The sequence below is a fragment of the Odocoileus virginianus genome, chromosome 6, assembly GCF_023699985.2.
Source record: "Odocoileus virginianus isolate 20LAN1187 ecotype Illinois chromosome 6, Ovbor_1.2, whole genome shotgun sequence".
In the NCBI taxonomy this organism is placed as follows: Eukaryota; Metazoa; Chordata; class Mammalia; order Artiodactyla; family Cervidae; genus Odocoileus; species Odocoileus virginianus.
The window spans coordinates 58,207,989-58,228,869 of NC_069679.1; the positions used below are offsets into that span (position 1 = coordinate 58,207,989).

The following is a 20,881-nucleotide window of genomic DNA, read 5'->3' on the forward strand; positions in this document are numbered from 1 at the left end:
ACCAATAAAAAATGAAATAGGATAAGTAAATACCTGAGCTGATTTCCAGCACTTAAAAGAAATCAGAATATTTCGTACAAAATTGGAATTTTCAGCTTATCTTGGAAAATATCTGAGATCTGGCATCACCAAACTTACAATCTCTTCTGGCAACAATTACAAGCAGAATCCACCTAGATCAGAGGAAGCACCTAGCAGAGGAATGTGCTCTCTACTAGAACACATTCACCACTCTCTACTGTCCTAGGCACCTTCCTCTTTGTTCACTTATACTACCTGCCTGGCCTCTAACCTATTGGTTGCATACAGAGGATATGAATATTTCATTATAATAATTAATAGATAATATTACATGATCACTATATAATTTTAATTGATAAATGATATAAAATGTTCATATTTATTAAGCATTTACTCTGTCACATATGTATTTACTACATACAAGTTCTCATTTTAATCTCAAAATAAGAGACAGGAACACCAAAATCTCTGCTTTACACAGATAGAAAAACTGAAGTCTAAATAAATTAAATAATTTGATCAAGATCATGATACTTATTCATGATGAAACTAAAACTTAAACTCAGGTATGTTCATTTGAGACCATAATCAGAGTTAATTTTTTACTAATCTGTATTATTCTTCAATGCAGGCTGTGTGGTCTAAGAAGTTTCATAAAGAAGAAACATGCAGATGACCAAAAAGCACATGAAGAGTTGCTCAACATCACTAATTATTAGAGAAATGCAAATCAAAAGTACAATGACACGTCATCTCACACTGGCCAGAATAGCCATCATCAAAAAGTCTACAAACAATACTGGAGAGGATGTGAAGAAAAGGTAACCCTGTTGGTGGGAAATTAAGTTGATGAGGCCACTATGGAAAACAATATGGAGGTTTCTTAAAAAACTAAAAAGAGAGCTACCATATGATCCAGCAATCCCATATCAGGAGAAAACCATAATTCAAAAAGATACATGCATCCTAAAGTTCACTGCAGCACTATGTGCAATAGCCAAGACATGGATGCAGCCTAAATGACTATCAACAGATGAATGGATAAAAAAGATGTGGTACATACATACAATGGAATATTACTCAGCCATAAAAAAGAATGAAATAATGCCATTTGCAGCAATACGGATGGACCTAGAGATTATCATGCTAAAGGAAGTCAGAGAAAGACAAATGTCATATTATCATATTATCACTTATACATGGAACCTTAAAAAAATGCTACAAATGAAGCTACTTTCCAAACAGAAACAGACTCACAGGCTTATAAAACAAATTTATGGTTACCAAAGGGGAAAGGTTGAAAGAAGAGATAAATGAGGAGATTGGAATTGATATATACATACTACCATCTATAAAATACACAGTCAACAAGGAACTACTGTATATAGCACAGAGAACTCTACTCCATATTCTGTAATAACTTATATGAGAAAGAATCTAGAAAAGAATAGATACATGAATATGTATAACTACATGACTTTGCTGTAAACCAGAAATTGACACAACAATGTAAATCAACTCTACTCCAATATAAAATAGAAAGAAAGATAAGTTTAAGCTGAATAGGTTCTGTTTCTCCTTCCTGTTTTCTTTTTACTTCATGGCCCTCTGTTTATGGAGCAGCATCGTACTGAATATTATTTGCTATAGGATGAGACAGAATGACCCTATACAGGTGTATTTCTTGTATAGTGACAACAGTGTGATATTGCCCAGACACGAATCATGACATGCTTTTAACAGAGATAGGATTTCCTCTAAAGAGTGGGATGTACATGGTGTCAATCATGATGGTTGTCTGGCTGTCGACTGCCTAGGGATAGAAGGTGTCTCCTTCATCTTGGAAAGTAGGACAGATAATATTTAAGTAGGGCTGGGGATTCCCTACTTAGTGGTGGGCTCTGAGGAAATCTGCATCTTTGTCTTGGCTCTTCCACATGGGGGCAGGGATGGAGAAGAGAGAACGAGAAGTTATCCTCTGAATAGGAAACAAGTCAAAAGATGCGAAGCCAGAAAGCGTAGCAAGGTGCCTGAAAAACTGTTCTAGAGCGTTGGGTACCAAATATTAAAAGCCTTCTCGGAGCATGGAATGAGTCAAGGGCTGGGAGCCCTGGAAGCTCCTTCGCTAAGGTAAGATCAGAGAGAAATTTGTACCCTGTTAAGACTAATGCATTTTGTTTCTTTTATTTTCCTGGTTTATTTGCTTTGTGTTCCCTTAGGTTTGAGCTAAGTATTTTTTAAATTTCTACTAATTTTAGCTGAAACAAGTGAGAGAGTTTTCATCTATGCTCGAGCTGGAGTATTAACAGGAAAGAGGATGCAGACAGCATGTGAAACAGATAACTTAAGAAAATCCAGAGAGAGCAGTGAGAGGACCTCTGACCACCCGGAGAATCTCTTTCTCATGATAAAACCATGAAGATTCTTTGTTTAAAAGTGTTTTTTGTTTGTGGGTGTGTGTGTTTGTTTTGGCCACACCATGCACTGTGCAGGATCTTAGTTCCCCAATGAAGGATCAAAACCACACTCCCTGGACTGACAGGGAAGCCCCTCTTTACATCATTTTTGTAGACAAAGTTTCCACAGAATGTTTTGTCTGGAGATGTGAAACAATTAAAAGAAGGAAGAATGGCTATAAAGAGAAAAAGTAGGTAAATGTAGGCAGAATCAATGTAAATGTTTTAAGATAAATTTAATATTTTTCCAAGAGTGAACAATTTTTAAAAGCTTGTAAGGCCAGTCAAATTGATGCATTATATTTTCCTTCTCATCTTTTCCTTTGGGGATATGTATTCATTTTAATGATAATAAGTAGTCTGATGCCAAAACAGGGTCATGGTTATGAACATAGCCTGATAAATGCAGTTGGTAATATAATCACATTATTTTACACATTATTAAGGTTCATAATTATTCGTACTCTGCTGCAATAAAGTACTCAATGATTATACCAGAAAAATGATAGTTACATCTAGCCTCATACTGAAAAATCATGCTTTTAAAAATACCTTGATTTTCTGCAAACATATAAAATGTCTTTGAAATCTCCACATCCCATTGTGTTTGGGATCCCAAGCTACAGGCATGATACACCATGCTTGCTTCAACAACTGCAAAAACCACCACACCTGGAAAGCCCTGCGTGGACCACTTCTCACAGGATTGTCAACCCTGGAGTATGAGCCCAGATGAAACACTCAAAACCAATCCTTTTGCCTAGAACTCAGAACAACCTACTCAGGACAGACCTGGCACTGTTTCCTATAAATCAGGTATTTGTTAGCCTGAGGCTGAGCACCTGATTGCTGCCTCTAAAAACTATTCTTAAGAAATAATTCATCTCAATAATGACAAAGTATCTTTTGCATGGTGACATAACTAGGCTTATCATGGTGATGATTTTGAAATGTATAAAAATATCAAATCGCTATGTTGTGCATCAGGAACTAACATAATGTTGTCAGTCAATTATACTTTAAAAACAAACTCATAGAAAAAGAAATCAGATTTGTGGTTATCAGAGGCAGGAGGTAAGAGGAGGAAAAACTGAAGGAAGGCTGATAAAAGATACAAACTTCCAGTTATAGATAGGTAAGTACTAGGGAGGTAATGTGCAACATAATTAATATAATTAACACTGCTGTATGGTATATATGTGGAGAAGGAAATGGCAACCCACTCCAGTATTCTTGCCTGGAGAATCCCACGGACAAAACAGCCTGGATCGCTACAATACATAGGATCACAAAGAGGTGGACATGATTGAAGCAACTTAGTACATGATATATATGAAAGTTTTTAAAACAGTAAATCCCAAGAGTTCTCATCACAAGGATAAAAACATTTTCTTTTATTTTGTATCTACATAAGATGGTGGATGTTCACTAAATTTATTGTGGTAATCATTTCACAGTATATTTAAGTCAAGTCATCACCCTGTACACCTTAAATTTTCACAGTGCTGTATATCAGTTATATCCCAATAAAACTGGGAGAATAAAAAAGAAAGAATTCATTTAACCAGGAAGCTAAAGTTATAGAAATATGCTTGATCATATACCCATAAAATAATTGAATGGTAGTGTGGCATGTGTGATACATAAAGGACAATTCACCACCTCTTACAATGTTTTCCACACTTTTGGATCTCCTACCACTTACTTTTCTATAAATATCAAAAGAATGATAAGCACATACATACACACACACACACAAACACATACACACACAACTCCCAAGCATAAATAGCAATTTTGTATTTCTCTAAGCTAGGGCTAAGTTCTCTCTCCTACCTTTCACAGTCCTTTCTCTATAATTGTTTTGTTGCTGTTGTTGTTTGGTTGCTTTTTGTTTGTTTATTTGGTTGCACCAGACCTTAGTTGCAGCAAGCAGGATTTTCCATGTTCGTTGTATCATGTGAGATCTCTAGTTGCATGAAGGATCTAGTTCTCTGACCAGTGGTCAAACCCGGGCCCCCTGCATTGGGAGTGCAGAGTCTTAGCCACTGAACCACCAGAGAAGCCCCTTGTGATTTTTCTGTGATCTTTTCCCATCTTCTACCTTGTGTATCTGTTATTTATGTATTTATCATAACTCTTCTACTAAAATTTATACAAAATCTACTTATTATTATCTGAATCATGAAATACTTAAGTATACACAAAAATGAATGAATAAACAAAACCTCTGAATATGAACAAAGCTAAATCCTTTTGTCATCATGAACCATTATTTGAAATTTTGTAAGTGTCGAAGAGTGAGTTTTACCAAGCAGTGTAACTTTCTGGTGCTGAGCAACAAAGATACAAAAAAAATAGGAAGAATCAATTCTGTAACAATGTTTACTTAATTGGGACTATATCAATAAATACAATGCGGAAGACCGGGTTCAATCCCTGCATTGGGAAGATCTCCTGGGGAAGGAAATGGCAACCCACTCCAGTATTCTTGCCTGGAAAATCCCATGGAGGAAGAGCCTGGTAGGCTACAGTCCACGGGGTCGCAGAGTCGGACACCACTGAGCGACTTTTCACCATTCACCATGATAAGAAAGCATACCAAAAAACTTAAGAGTGAATATTAACTATCTTTCTTCAACAGCAGAATTTGTAGCAAAGTTTTATGGTAATATATCATAATATTGTGATTTTAACTATTTCTGAAATACCACTGGCTATGTGAACATTAAGAGCAGACATATGTTGACTGATCTGAGTGCTGAGTAATTTACTGCACTAGCTTACAGAGCACACAGTACTTAAGAACAGAGACCTAGCATAAATGCCAGAGAATGCATGATGCTTTCAGGACAAGCTGACAAAGTGACTTACCATAACAAGGAATCAATGACAGAAACTGCCTGTGTTACTGAGGCAAAATTAAATCCAAAGCATTTTCAAGAAGAAAAGCCAAAATTTGTACTCATTCTTAACATGATCAGAGGGAAAAGCAGCATGAACCTCCTTAACCTCTTGCTACAGTATCACAAGGAACAGTGAACAGTTCAAATTTACAAGACTCTCCTGGATCTTTAATATTATACCCACATAGCAAAACGTGGCCTTGAGATGAGATCTTTGACTCCTCTTTGACTTTCTCATTCATCCATTCTAGATACCTTCTGAATTGAAAAGTTATTTGAGGATTGAGAAAATAATAAGAAAATATTCTCTGAAAAGAAGTGCATACTGGGAAGACCAAAAAAAATTGATTTTGTGAGTTAAAGTGTAGGTGAAGAGCAAACATTTCTCTCATAAAAGTTACATGAGCTCTTAAGAATCCTCAATGGAGCTATTAAAGACAAATATCTCTGAGGCTTCTCCACAATGCCACTTAAAGAATGCATTTCCCCATTCATTTCTGATTTACCAGTAAAAGAACAAAACTAGGAATGTTGATTTCAGTACCAATTATGAGGCCCCCCACACTGCCAAAAGATATATCATCTGAACAAAGGCATGCTTTTCAAATATGACTTTCTCCTGAAATTCCTATGTTATTGTAGAGAGAATCCTAGGACAGAGGCATAACTGAGAATTTCAGATAAGAAAGGAGAGATAATATCACTACCACTTCAGCAGAGGAAATTAAGAGGTGTCACAAATATATACATATATGAAGGAAATGCTCTCAGAGGACTGTGGGAAAAAACACCCATGAAATTAAACACACACACACACAGATGTGCACACACAACTATTCATGAAGGGAGGAAAATGGAATGTCACTGAAATAGATCAAACAAGTGACAGAGCAATGACAGCCTTCTGCACCATGTGCGCTACCTCGCTGGGAAAAGATGTCAAAAATTCAACCTTTCGAAACCTAAATATAAGGGCAGTCAAAATGACCTTCAAAAAACAAGGGAAAAGCTGTCAGAAAAGAGAAAATTGGAGTTAAATGATATATTTGGTCTCACTTTTTAATCAAGATATTAAAAAATTAAATATGGTTTTCCTATTGGAAACTAGAATTAAAAACCTCTTCATATATATTTTTAAAAGTAGCACGTCACATGTTTGCATATAACATGCATCATACATACAAAAGGGGGAATAATTCCCCAGCACGTCAATTACTATGAGTTTGTTCTATAAACTCTGTAATAAACAGGCATGTTGAAACAGATAAGGAAATGGGAACTGTCTGGAATAAGGGCATAGGATTTTACAGTCCCAATACTCAGTCTATTATAACTATAGAAAGACAGTAAATAGGACCAGTCAAATCAAGAATTCACATCCTCTAGATCAAAGACGCTGGTGTTTCTTCTTTTGCAGAAGAGCCATAAACTAACAGGCTCATCTTGGGAGAGTTACCCTGTTCCCAAGTCTGTCTGGTCAGCACCACTGGGAGCACCAAGCAGGTTCCCATTGCCCACTAGCTGGAAAGCCCAGGTACTGGCTTCCAGACATTATGGGAGGAAGTGCTGGGGATGTGAGGAAGGACTACCAAAACCTTAATCACAACATCTGAGAAACCTTCATTTTTGTTCTCTTATTTCCCACATGTTCTTAAAACCTAGTACCTGGTATGAGTAACAGTATCGAACTACTAAAGCCACAATCTTCCACCCTACAGAACTATTGTTACAGTTTTACAGCACAGGTGAATTTCCATCTTCTGTGGAAATATAGGAAAGGCCAAAATAAGTTATCCAGTAGTCATGTACAGTTATGAGAGTTGGACCAGGAAGAAGGCTGAGCATCAAAGAATTGATGCTTTTGAACTGTGGTGTTGGTGAAGATTCTTGAGAGTCCCGTGGATAGCAGGAAGATCAAACCAGTCAATCCTAAAGGAAATCAACCCTGAATATTCAGTGGAAGGACTGATGCTGAAGCTGAAGCGCCAATACTTCAGTCACCTGATGCAAAGAGCCGACTCATTGTCAGCTAGGAAAGACCCTGATGCTAGGAAAAATTGAGGGCAGGAGGAGAAGGGGGCAACAGAGGATGAGGCGGTTGGATGGCATCATTGACTCAATGGACATGAGTCTGAGCAAACTCCGGGACACAGTGAAAAACAGGGAGGCCTGCATGCTGCAGTTCATGGGGTTGCAAAGAGTAGGACACGGCTAAGTGACTGAACAACAATAAACAACTTTGATTTGTTTAGATATCGTCAGTTGGATTTCTAAAATAAATAAAGTAGAATTTCTTCTGGTAAGAAATATTGAAATTTCTACCTCATTTGATACTAGTCTCAAAATATTTTAAAAACAGCTAACCCAAATAAAAATATTCCAAGTAGGTTTTCATAAGCAATCAGAAATTTTAAGCTGCCATTTTGGAGCAGAGAAAGACATTAATATTCAAAAATATTAATATTTTTGAATATTAATATTCAAAAATGCTATCAACCTAAACACAGATCGTGTTCAAAAATTAGTTTATGTATATATATGTGCATATATATATATGTATACGTGTGTGTGTGTGTGTGTGTGTATATACACTGTGTATGCTGAGTTGCTTCAGTCACGTCCAACTCTTTGCGACCCTATGGACTATAGCCCTCCAGGCTCCTCTGTCTGTGGGATTATCCAGGCAAGAATACTACAGTTAGTTGTCATTCGCTCCTCCAGGGGATCTTCCTGACCCAGGGATCGAATCTGCTTCTCTTAAGTCTCCTGCATTAGCAAGAGTATTCTTTACCACTAGCACCACCTGGGAAGCTTTGCTATTATCCAATTTTGAATTAAAAGTGACAACACTTTGTCATGTTTATATTCCAAAGATGCTGAATACAGCCCTAGTAGAATTATGCCTGAGATAAGTATAATGCACTTTTTATCATCCTGAAAGCATTTATTCCCTTAAAAAATACAGAGAAGTAAAGATAAACCATTATCCTTCAAAAATCAAACTGCATTTTTGCTGACAAGGTAAAAGACTCATTTGAAATAGGCACGGGGCAGTATGCACTTATAGAAGCAGGCTTTCTTCAATGCTTGAGAAATGTAAAACACACCAAACTTTCCCACTCTACCAGTGCATACCTCTCAAGGGGGTGTTCTGCCTTCAGAGCCAACTGGAAAACTCCTCAGAAGCAGACCTCCTATTAAAAGTTGAATTGTGCACCCACCTCTACTCCACCGGTGCGAATATATGTTTAAGTCCTAATCCAAACACTTGCGAATATGATCTTATTTGCAAATAGTGTACCAGCAGATATAATCAAGTTAAGATGTACTTAGCAGGGTGAGCCTTAACCCAATGGCTGATGTCCTTATTAAGACAAGGGAAATTTGGCCCCAGAAACACAGAGGAGAGAGATGTAAAGGAGGAGGCAGAAGCTGTAGACCTGCTGCCATAAGCCAAGGGATGCCTGAAGGGGCAGAAGCTGGAAGAGGCAAGGATGATCCCCACCCAGAGGCTCTGGAGGGAGCACAGCCCTGCCCACACCTTGATTTCAGGCTTCAAGGCTCCAAAGCCACAAAAGAACAATGTCTATTGTTTCAATCACCCCGTTTGAGGTACCGTGTTACAGCGGTCCTAGAAAACGACAGACACCCTTAGTCATCATGTTGTAGTGATATAAAGGAAAAGACAAGCCGGGGTACCAAGCAGAAACAACTTTTGGGTTCATCTGGGCCATGACTCTCCCTTAAAGGGTAAACATTCAGGACGTTCTTTGGGATTTTTTGCCTCTTGGGTGTCTGGTGTCTAAAGGGGCAGGTTTCTCGTTGTATCTCTCTGAGATAAATACCCCATTCCCTGGAGAAGTGTTCTTGTCCCCACGTGGGAAGGAAAGCATTCAGATAAGTATATAGAGAGCGTTTAATAACATAATTAAATAAACACACACCTTAAACTGGAGAATCGTCTGTCATTTATCAACACATCACAGAGATTCAAATTTGAAAGGTAGACAACTTTACCTCACATGATCCTGTTCTAGGTAAAAATAAACTATCCTCCCCTGGGTCCATTGCTATGGAAAAATTAAAATGCTTCACCCAGGCAGAGCCTCAAGCTGCACTTATATTCCTGGACAAGGTGGAAAAACATGCATTGAAAATGGAGGCCTCTAGGCATCTATTGATTTATCAATTTAAATAAGTATAGTCACTTCTGCTTTCAGAGGGTTTGATAGACCAGCATAAAACTAATGGCATTATTAACACATACTAATTAAATACAAAAACTGCATTCCCTTTTACTTAGGAGAAAAGGTGTGCTCATTCAAAATCTTGTCTTAAGCCAAACAATGTAGCAGAAAGAATATTTTTCAACCAAAAACGTCTTTCAAAGCCTTGACAAGGATCATAGCTTAGATCAAAACTGACAAAATATATTCTCAAAAAGAAGCTGAAACTGAATCATGTAGAAGAAAAGCACTAAAACTCCAGGACATTTTAGGCAAGTTAAGAAAATTCTCACACATCTCAATACAACTTCCATCATCAACTAAATTTAGAAAATTATTGCAGTTTCACAAGTATGGATTATTCACAAATCCAATTTTTTTCCTCTGATTCAATGAGCCCTGCTGGGAAAGCTGTCATCTGCAACTCTGGTTAATTTGGGGAAACCTGGTCTTTCCAGATGGTATCAAGGAGGGCAGACAGCTAATATGAGTCTACATTCCAAGTTTTTATCTTAATGTGGAGAGCAAGAGCTGTTAGCCTCTGAGCTTGCTTTGATCCATTTCTTAAACCAGCACTCCATGGAATTCACATTCCTCCTAAAATGTCACATTTCTCTGCCAGAAAACTACCAGTATTACCCTGAAAGTCTGCAATAGAGCCTGCTGAAAACCTGGCTGAACCACCTTCCCTGTTACAGAGTAGGAAAAATATAAAATAACAGCACACCCTATGTCTTCAATGCTTCAAACTCATGGCTAATTTAGTGCCCAAGAGCTTAACTATCTCCAAGATTAGTTTACAAATCACTGGGCATTTTTCAATCTAGCCAGGAGCTGTTCACCTGCCGAAGTGCTGATTAATTCAACGACCTTTCATTATATCTCCATTTTCTCATTTGTGGATGTGCAGCTGTACCCCAAGCATCTTTTGCATGCTCAAAGCCAATGTCTTGCAAAGTAAAAGTTGGCATGAATTTCTCAGCCTTAAGAGGTGAGAAGACTGCCCATCTCCAAAAAGTGGAACATCTAACCCAGAGATATAATTAAGGGAAAATGACCCAGCATTAACCACCAGAGGCACTGCTACAAAAATACAATCCACATTAAAATTTTCACCCAAGAAAATCCAGTGGGGAAACTCAAGTTTTCCATTTAAACCAATTTTTCAACTCAGCATGCACACAGAAATCATCTCAAGAAACTCTTGGGAATGTTGATGCCAGATCTCATCCCAACTGAATCAGAATCACTGGGAGAAGGACTCGGGTATTAGAATCCTTTAAAAACTCCCCAAGGTGATTCTAACATTCAACCATAATTGAGAGTTATTGATGGAGAGCAGGGGTCAGTGAGTTTTTTCAGGCAAGGGCCATCCCATAAATATTTTGGGTTTTGTGGGCAGTTAGTCTCTGTCACAACTACTCAGCTCTGCCATGCTGGCACATAAATAACCACAGACAACACACAAATGAACAAATGTGGCTGCATTCCAACACAGCTATAATTAGGAGCACTGAAATTTCAATTTTATAAAAACTTTTACATCTCACGAAATACTATTCTTCTTTTGATTTTTTTTCCCAATCATTTGAAAACGTAAAGATCAATCTGAGCTTGTCATACAAAAATAGATGTCAGCCTGGTTGGCTGGGCCACAGTCTACTGACCCCTCATTGACACTACAGACTGAATACACTTCTCCTTGATCTTTTCTCAAAAACAACATTTGCTCAGTGACTCACTGTATCTGTCCTAGAAAAGATCCCCTTCAAAGCATGGATACCTTCAGATTCAAGTTGGTCCAGGCCATAGGAGGCAGCTGTGTTAACATAGCTAAAGGATGGAGCCGCAGTTCTTCTTTCAGAAGACGCCTCAGGATCAGCAAGTGCTGGGGAAGTGCTGGGGGCTTCCTCCGTTATTCCAGGGGGTGTCACTGGAGAACCCAAAATTGGTGTGAACAACTCCTCATTCGGCCCTGTGACTGTGTCCATTAGGTCTGCCGAACACAAGAGATATGACTTGACCAAAGATGACCCGAATGAGAAATGTATATATTTAAATATATGCTTTTACTTTTTAAGCAAGAAATGACTAATGAAACCAGTATCTCATATACAGTAGATTTGGCACTTAGACCAGTTCCATCTCCCACAATGCATCGATTCAGCTACCCAAGGCAAATACTTCTCTTTCAGGAAAACACACTACCTCAAATCAGAACTCCAGTTTCAAATTTTAATCTCCCATTTATTCTATTAACAATATTATGGATTTTGTAGGACTTTATGTAACCTATTGGGGCTTCCCTGGTGGCTTAGTGGTAAAGAATTCATCTGCCAAGCAGGAGATGCGGGTTTGATCTTTGGGTCGGGAAGATCCCCTGCAGAGAAAAGGGTAACCCACTCCAGTATTCTTGCCTGGGAAATCCTATGCACAGAAAAGCCTGGTAGGCTACAGCCCATAGGGTCCCAAATGAGCTGGACACAACTTAGCGATTAAACAACAATATAATCTATTACTAAAGATGAAAAACTTAACAAAATTTATTTAAATATACTCCCCAAAGATGACTTTGGTGATGTAAAGAACCTGCCTGCCTATGCAGAAGACATAAGACATAGGTTCACTCCCTGGGTTGGGAAGATTCCCTGGAGGAGAGCATGGCAACCCACTCCAGTATTCTTGCCTGGAGAATCATAAGGACAGAGGAGCCTGGCGGGCTATGGTCCTCAGGGTCACAGAGAGTTGGACACAACTGAAGTGAGTTAGCATGAGAAGATAACTTTCAAAAGTCAAGTCAAAGAGTAAAAGTTTAGATCTGTGTCGGAATATGCTCAATTTAAAGCAGCCAAATTAGCCCCAGGTATCCCCAAACCTAGAGGCTCTAGAATAGCAGCATTTTTCCAAGCCTGGTTGATCATCATAATCTTTTGAGCTAATTTTGAAATGTTGACTTTCATGCTTTCTACATACCCCAACTTAACTGAAACAGAACCTCCTTGGTGATGAAGCCTGAGAAACCATTTGTGAAAGCTTCCAGGATATGGGTCCACAGATTATCATATACATTGCTGTTGGCAGTATAAATGGAAGCAATCATTTTGGAAAGCAGTGAGGCATTGCCTCCTAAAGTCAAATATTCATATGCCCTATTCCTAAATATACACCCAGGAGAATCTCCTACATACATGCAATGGAGAGTATATAAAAGAATATTCATGCCAGCCATGTTCACAATAGCCAAACCTGCAAACAACCCAAATGCAAATCACTAGAAAAGACTAGATGAAGATGTGGTAAATAAACTGTGATATATTTTCATAGCGCAATATTATAAGCAGTCAAACCAAAAGAACCACAGTAAATAAATAGTAGCTATAGAACAGCAAGTAGAAAACAAAGTTAGTCCCCAAAAGGCTATCCTTTTGATAAAAACAGCACAATACTGTTTTTATAAAGTAAAAAAACTAAAACTTTTCAATGTATAACATGAGGAGTACATCTAGACACAATGAAACGAAAAGGAAGCCAAGGAAATGAAGATCCAGGTTAATGGTTAACAGAGGAGGAAGGGGTTTAGACAGGAAGGATCACGGGGTTACCTGTAGGTTACTGACAAGATCCTAGCGGTTTTGTGGGGAGAGGCAGGCATTCAGGATTAGAAGGCATTTATTACATTGTCAAAGATAACTCAGGTAATAAACAAAAGTAGCATTTATTGAGGTGGCCAAAAAGTTTTGCTCGGGTTTTTATACGATGTTATGGAAAAACCCAAACGAATTTTTTTGCCAATCCAATACTTAGGCCACTGACGAAACAGACAGGAAGCCCAAAAATAGTAACTAAATAATAATAATAATAATTTTTGTAATTCTCAGGTGATTCTGATGATCACTCAGATTCAAAAACTTCACTGTCCCTAAGATCTCAGAGCTTCTGAGGGTCTCTTATACATTAATAAAAAGTTCTCTGTATACACTTGTTAAAACCCTGAAAATAACCTATAAGACAGGTAGGCATTATTTATTTAAAGATGAATGAACCAAGGCTTGGAGACATTAAGAAACTTTCTTGAAGCCGCAATACTAGTGAAGGCCAATGCTGGGATACAAACCCAAGTCTTTTCTGGTTTCATTCCCCAGGTTCTTGCTGGTTTCACCCCAGGTCCTTGCTAGCTTCATCCCCAGGCCATTTGCCTCACTCATTCTATTCCTTATCAACTCAGAAAAGATCCACCCCCAAAACGCTGAGTTCAGTTGCCTCTGTTACAGACCTTCCACAGCAGGAGTAACTTCGAAAGACACAGGGATGGGTGTCGTTGAAACCACAGTGGCCAGAGGCTCCCATCTTCTCGACAGCTGAGTAACGCGAGGGGCATCGGCAGTGGCAGAGAGCAGCTCCCTCCCTCCCTCCATCTCATCCTCGCCTCCGGTGACCTCAAGGGGAGAGACCTGCTGATCCTGTGCCACCAAAGATACAGCGGTTTCTGCTGCCTGAACAGCTGTTGTCATCTCTTGAGTGACGATGTCTTAAAAGGGAAGAAACAACACTTTTAAATAGACTAAATCCCTATATCTGAAAAAGTCTCTCTATAATAATTTAAAGAAAAGCAGACTGTCATTTCAGGGAATGAGAAGGCAGAGGGATGGCTCAGAAATGAACTGCCAGTAAATCAAAGTAGACAATAATACAAAACACATAAAATAAAATTTAAAACAAGAAATCAACAGTTAAGTTTCCCTTTACGAATATCAACATAATCAGTTTATTTGGAAACATACAGAATTAAGTTCAAAAATTCTCAGAAGCATTTATATATATTAATATTCACATGTGCATTCCTGAAGGGAACAGGAAGTTGGCATTTTGAATTAAAGGAATACTAGTTACAATAACTAATGTTTACTGAGTTTCTATTATGTGCCATACACACATACTGCTAAGCACATGATAAGCATTATCTTACCCTTCCATATGTAAGGGGAGGGAGGTATTAATATCATTCCATGGAAGCCATATATCATAGTGGCCAAGAACACAGGCTCCAGAGCCAATTTGCCTGAGTATCAATTCAGATTCAGCCATCTTCTATCTGTGTGACTCTGAATGAATTACTTAACATTTCTGGACCTTGAGCTTTCTTAAGTTGTAAAGTGGAAATAATAATAGGGTCTACCCCATAGAGTTTTTACCAAAATTAAATTAGATAACACATGTAAAACACTTAGTACACACCCAGTGCTTGGTAAGTATTCAATAAATGTCAGCTAGTATTACCTCATTTTACAAATGACTTAGGTGTGAGGAAGCTAAGGAACCTGGCTAAGTTTACACAGCTAGCCCTCTTAACCACTGTGCTAACTGCACTTATCCCTCAACAGATGAATGGATAAACAAGACGAGATACACACACACAAACACACATACACAGGACATTATTCAGCCATGAGAAAGGAAATCTTGCCATTGCCCAAGGAACAACTTAGAGTGGCCTATGTAGAAGATCTGCATTTGCTTTTCAACATGAAAAAGAATGAAATACGCCTGTGGGGTAGGATGTGTCTATCGCAGGTCCACTTTCTTTACAACATTATAATCCCGCCAAATACATTATTAAAGCCTATTTATAGTTATTTAGATCATAGATTATTTATAAGGGTTAATATTTGCCCCCTTCTTAGGGAGAGGTTATGTTGGAAATTTCAAATACTGAGCCACTAGGAAAACATAATTTCTAGAAGACTTTATCATCTCTCTTTTTAAACAGTAATTCTAGATACTCAGCATATTACCATATGTAATAAAAAATAGCATTCTTAAAATCAGCTGAAAGGTTTTTGCATAGTTTTTATTAATAACATCATTGTTCTTCCTATTACTTAAAAATATTTCTCCTCAGAAATTATTTACTTTAAAATAATGTTTGTACATTTTTTTTTTTAGTACAAGCATTTCCATTTCTTGGTCCCCAATCAGTTTAGGCTACTTTTTCTTTGAACTGGAGATTTTTATATTTGAAGGACTGATATACCTGGCTATAAGACAACTTTACATGTGCTTCATATTTGCTCTTTGTGCCACTATTTAAGTTTTTTCTTTTTTTCTGAAATAATACTAGTATCTTCAGCACCTAGGACAATGCTCTATTTGCCATAAAAAGATAATACATAGTTTTACCATTTAAAGCAGTATGCATTCTCCATGTTGCCCTCATTTTTAAAAGAATAATGAACACTTCTAAGGAAAAAATATGTCAAAATAAATGTTCACTCTATGGTCACAGTTTCACGAAACAGTAAGAAATATAAAAAGGGCATAGCACTTAAATAAAAGATTGCTGTTAAAGACAGTTAGAGCTAGAAATAGTAATGGGAATTTTTAAAGTTACATTCAAAATTTCTCCACATCTCTCATTCTTTCCAGTTCCTATAGAAAAAAATATATACAATTATTATTATAGATTACTTTTAAAACCTGATCTTTTTTTTTGGCCATGCCACATGGCATGTGGGATCTTAGTTCCCCAACCAGGGATCAAACCCACGCCCCCTGCAGTGGAAGTATGGAATCTCAACCACTGGACCACCAGGGAAGTCCCCTAAAACCTGATCTCCAAGTGAACAGCTGAAGAAGCAGATGAATCAGAGGACTGACTCTCACCCCAGGATCCTCATCAATTCATAATACCCAAACACTCCAAGAAATCATTGTGTTCCCTGAAGAAGAGAATGTGCTAAGTAGTCCCTGGGTCCTAAAATGACTGGCACTTGAGTGGCTGACTTCTGAAAAGTACTTCTAATCACCAGGAAATGGGCAGACAAACTTTTTGACTATTCTCTCACTACTGTCGTCAATAATCTCAATTTTTCACATTATTTTTAATACTACGAAACAACCAAAAAAGTAAAAATTGAAAGTAATTATTTGACATTCCCTCTCTCTCTCTCTCTCTACCAAGAATACTTAGAAGTTTTTTGATTAATTTGGACAAGGCAGGCAGGCAGATTGTATAATTCTAGTCTGGATGGTTCTCTATCTTCATTTACTCATTCAACAAAGAGATATTTTTTGAGTACCTACTATGTGCCGTATATTGTTCTATGTGCTAGAAATAAAAAGAAGCTGCCTATAAAATATTGTAGATAAGTGAGGCAATTATGACTAAGTAAGGAGCATATTCAATAATTTTTTTAAAAATCTTTTTAAGTTACCTTAGTAGAAAGAAGCTAAGGCAAATCTAGTATATAAGAATCATGGATTCAACTGTGCAGTAAATTATCTGGGACTATGTGATTTAATGCTCCAGGAATATCTTAAAGTATTATGGAAAGCTGAAGTAAACTTCTTGTTTGGTCATATCTAATATCATCCTGGTCATTTGGACCAAACTTTTCTAATGAAATTTAAAAACCAACTTACAAAATAGTTTTGGGAAGCTTCTACGAAAACTTCCAGTATACTAGATCTTACAGTCTTTAAAAAAATAAATTGGATATGTAAAATTCAATTTTTTATCATTTTAATTCAATCTCCAAAACACTTTATAAAACATATTACTAATTTGATATTTTCCATTAATTAGACTACTTAGCTGAAGTAACAGCTGTACATATTCCAAAACAATTTGGAATGAGCATATGCCCATTACACTAAGTTTTTCCTTCCCCATGCTGTTGTCTGACCAACCACACACAATCAAAGAAAAACATCATTTATCACCAATAAATGCAAGGATTGACATCTCATAACATTCACAGATGTAGAGGCCAAGAGGAAGTAGAAAGTACAGAATCAAGCCAGCAGAGAGGATTTATCTGTATTGTGGGGGGTTTTCCCCCTTGTTTCTAGATGAGTTTCTTTTTGGGAAGACAAAGGCAAAGAACTTATATAGTTAATACTATGCGATAAATATTTACCTAAGGCTTTTTGGTAGTATCAGGGATGTGAGTATTTTTTATAACAATGTGTAAATAAGTATCTGACATTGTTGATTATACCATTTCAACATATAGCTATCTTTTTCACATTTTCTTATATATATGTATACATTTTCATAATAAAAGGTTTGAAAAATATTAATCTATATCAGGGTTTCTCAGAGCTACTGACACTTTGGCTCCAATAAACCTTTGCTGGGGGCTGTGCTACGCTCTGTAGGATGTTCACAGCATCTTGGCCTCTACCTACTAGATGCCCTCTGCTGTGACAACCCAAAGTGTCTCCAGAAATAGGTAATGGAGATTAAGAGGTACAAACTTCCAGTTGCAAAATAAATGAGTCAAGGATATGAAATGTAAATTGTGGGGAATACAGTCAATATATATGTAACATCTTTGTATGGTGACAAGTGGTAACTAGACTTACCATGGTGATCATTTTGTAATGTACAAAATATGAAATCACTAGGAACTAACACAGTATTGTAAGTCAGTTATACTTCAAAAACAAAACAAACACCCATAGAAAAAGAGATCAGATTTGTGGTAAAAATTATCAGATTTGTGGCAGGGAGTGGTGGAAGGGGGAATTGGATGAAGGTGATCAAAAGGTACAAGTAAGTACTAGAGATGTTCAACATGACAGATACGGTGAATACTGCCATATGTTATATATGAAAATTAAGAGAGTAAATCCTGAAAACTCTCATCACAAGGAAAAAAAGTTTTTCTATTTATTTAGTTTTGTATCTATATGAGATGATGGATGTTCACTAAACTTACTGTGGTGATCACTTTATGCTGTATGTAAGTCAAATTATGGGGGTGGGGGGATGACAAATTATTCCATTAAACACTACTGGTCTACATACAGGTGTTATAGCTGAATGTATTTTATACAAATACATTTATACAAGATGTATTTTATACAAATACATTTATACAAAATGTATTTTTATCTATTTACTTTTTTCTTTAAAACTTAGATAATTTACTTCTAAATTATCACTTAAAAAAACATAAACCACCTAAAAATACCATGCTATGTTTCAATTATATCTCAATTAAAAAAAATCAAACAGAAACATTCCAAGTTAAACAAAGCTACTTTTCTTTCTTTTACCTTTAAATCTACTTCCCAATGGTTGATGCACTTCAGACTCATATTCGGAGATGGAAACAGTGGTCTCTAAGAACATGGCACTGTTCTCCTTGGTGGATTCCACAAAGTCCGCAGTATCCTGGACCAGGTTCATGACAGAGACTTTCGTATCTCCCATTGGACTTGTGGGAGTAAGGGAACTCTGATCAGATGCTGTCTCACCCCCACGTGCCATTGGCAGGGTGGTCTCCATGTGTGTTTCCATTTCAGGCAGCTTCAGACTCACATCTGCACCCTCTGTCAAAGCTTCGCCCCTTTCCATGCCTTCCAGACTGATATCGGCTGCTTGGGTTGTCTGAGATATTTCCAGTCTCACCTGTGTCTCTGTACTGTCTCCAAGCTTTGGGGTCTTTATCTGGCTTACACTGTCTAATTTGGTGTCATCCCACTCATCACTTACGACAGGAGCAGCTGCAATAGCTGTGCTGACACTCATCGTGACTGCTGGGGCTCCGAGCAGGCTGTCAGCTTCTGGTTCAACACTCAGGATGGACTCCGAGGTTGGGAGCCGGGGCTTAGTGGCGGCAGTAGCCTGGGTATTATCAGCTGTCATCTGGGAGGACTCAGTGCCTGCTGTGAGCTTAGAGCCAGGGAAAGAAGTGGTCTTATGTTCTGGGTTTGCTTCAAATTTCTCAGTCCTTGGACTGGTGGTTAGCATTTCTTTAGTATTCACAAGGGATAAAGGTGAATGCCCCAGACTAAGTCCTTCCGGGCTTTCAGTTGCAAACAACTGATCATCCACAAAGCTCAGAAAACCTTGTGTTGCCTCAGTGGTTCCTTCCACAGTGGGCTGAATGATGGTACCACGGGAGGATTCCTCCCTCTCATCAATATTCAGAGAAGCAGTTGGCGTGACAGGGTTGGTTAACGTGCCCTTGGAAGGTCGGCTTTGGGGAGACATTCTCTCTGGCTGGCTAGAACCGAACACGTCTTCCCTTGCTGGGACCTCTGGCTCAGTAGCAATGTAAATGTTAGAACCATCAGCCTGCATGGGCCCAGCTCCTACAGGAGGGGTTTCTTTGTTACTAGGGAATACTTTATTTAAAGACATTGTTGATGGTCCGGCTAACACTATCACTGGATCTCCAGAGACCGGAGTGTACTTTGAAGTAACAGAGTCATTTTCTAGGTCATCTGTGTTTAGCCTCTCAGACTGTCCTTTTTCTGCATGAAGAAGTACTATCTCCCTTCTTTCCACGCTGGGGAAAGCCAGGCATTGCATGGCAAAGTTGAGAAGTAGAAGGCTACAGAAAGCCAGACAAATGTGTAATACAATTGGTCTGCTCATAGTGGAAGAGAAATGTGCACGTAAATTGGTCGAGTTGACAATTCCAGTAATTGAGTCCTGCAGAAAAATAAAGCATATCAAACCATCATATAAATATATGCTGTAAATAAGCCCCTTTAAATTAAACCATAAGTAAAATAATCTCCTTGACTTCTGTTCAGAGACAGTACATAGGAGAAGAATGTTCTACTTCTTTGTACCTTTGAGACTTGGATAACCCAGTTCATTTTTCCCTACTGAATTTTCAGCTGATTTAACTTGCAGCTCTCTAGCAAAGGGTACACATAGTTCAAGTACTAAGTTCATTGTTTTTTAAATATCTACTTGAAATAAACTACCCTTGAAATCACATTTGCAATATTCTTCCCAATTCTTCTATTAATCATAGAGTCAAATGACTGCAGAAATAGCAACACATCTAGGGAAATAAAAAGCAAACCTTAACATTTATTTATATTACATTCACAGAACCTTTTAAGTACATTTTAAAACTTACTAAATATCATCATAAAATACTGAATACCAGTTTCATTAAAGAGTTTTTAAAGTGTATAAATGACTCACAATTAAAATTTATCTTTAAAATACTTAAAGCATTTGTTTTCTCTGCAACAACTATAAAAATTATAGGCAAAATCTTCATGTCTCAAAAAAATTATAAAAAATAAAATAGTTAATGTAAATGAGTGCATATTTGGGGGGAAAAAAAAAGCTCTTTCAGAGAACCAAAACACATTTTAAATTATCAGTGTTTACTGAATACACATTATTGTAAGATTAAGATTTACTTAAAAAAAAAGCTACTCACACTGTCATTACAACTAAAATTATATCGAAACTGCTAATCTCCCCCCAACCTTAAGGGTTTTAGGTCTTTTTATCTAT

General features: G+C 37.5%; 1 protein-coding gene across 2 annotated transcripts in view; it reads right to left on the bottom strand.

The window, feature by feature from the left end:
- Positions 1 to 20,881, bottom strand: part of ARMH4 (armadillo like helical domain containing 4) — a 134,564-nt gene that overhangs the window by 105,378 nt on the left and 8,305 nt on the right. For both annotated transcript variants that reach the window (XM_020876209.2, XM_020876208.2), the window contains exons 2-4: positions 18,670 to 20,053; positions 13,883 to 14,137; positions 11,393 to 11,605 (exon numbers count right to left, since the gene is read on the bottom strand). In XM_020876209.2, the coding sequence (XP_020731868.2) occupies positions 11,393 to 11,605; positions 13,883 to 14,137; positions 18,670 to 20,053 (1,852 nt within the window). The remainder of the gene's footprint in view (positions 1 to 11,392; positions 11,606 to 13,882; positions 14,138 to 18,669; positions 20,054 to 20,881) is intronic.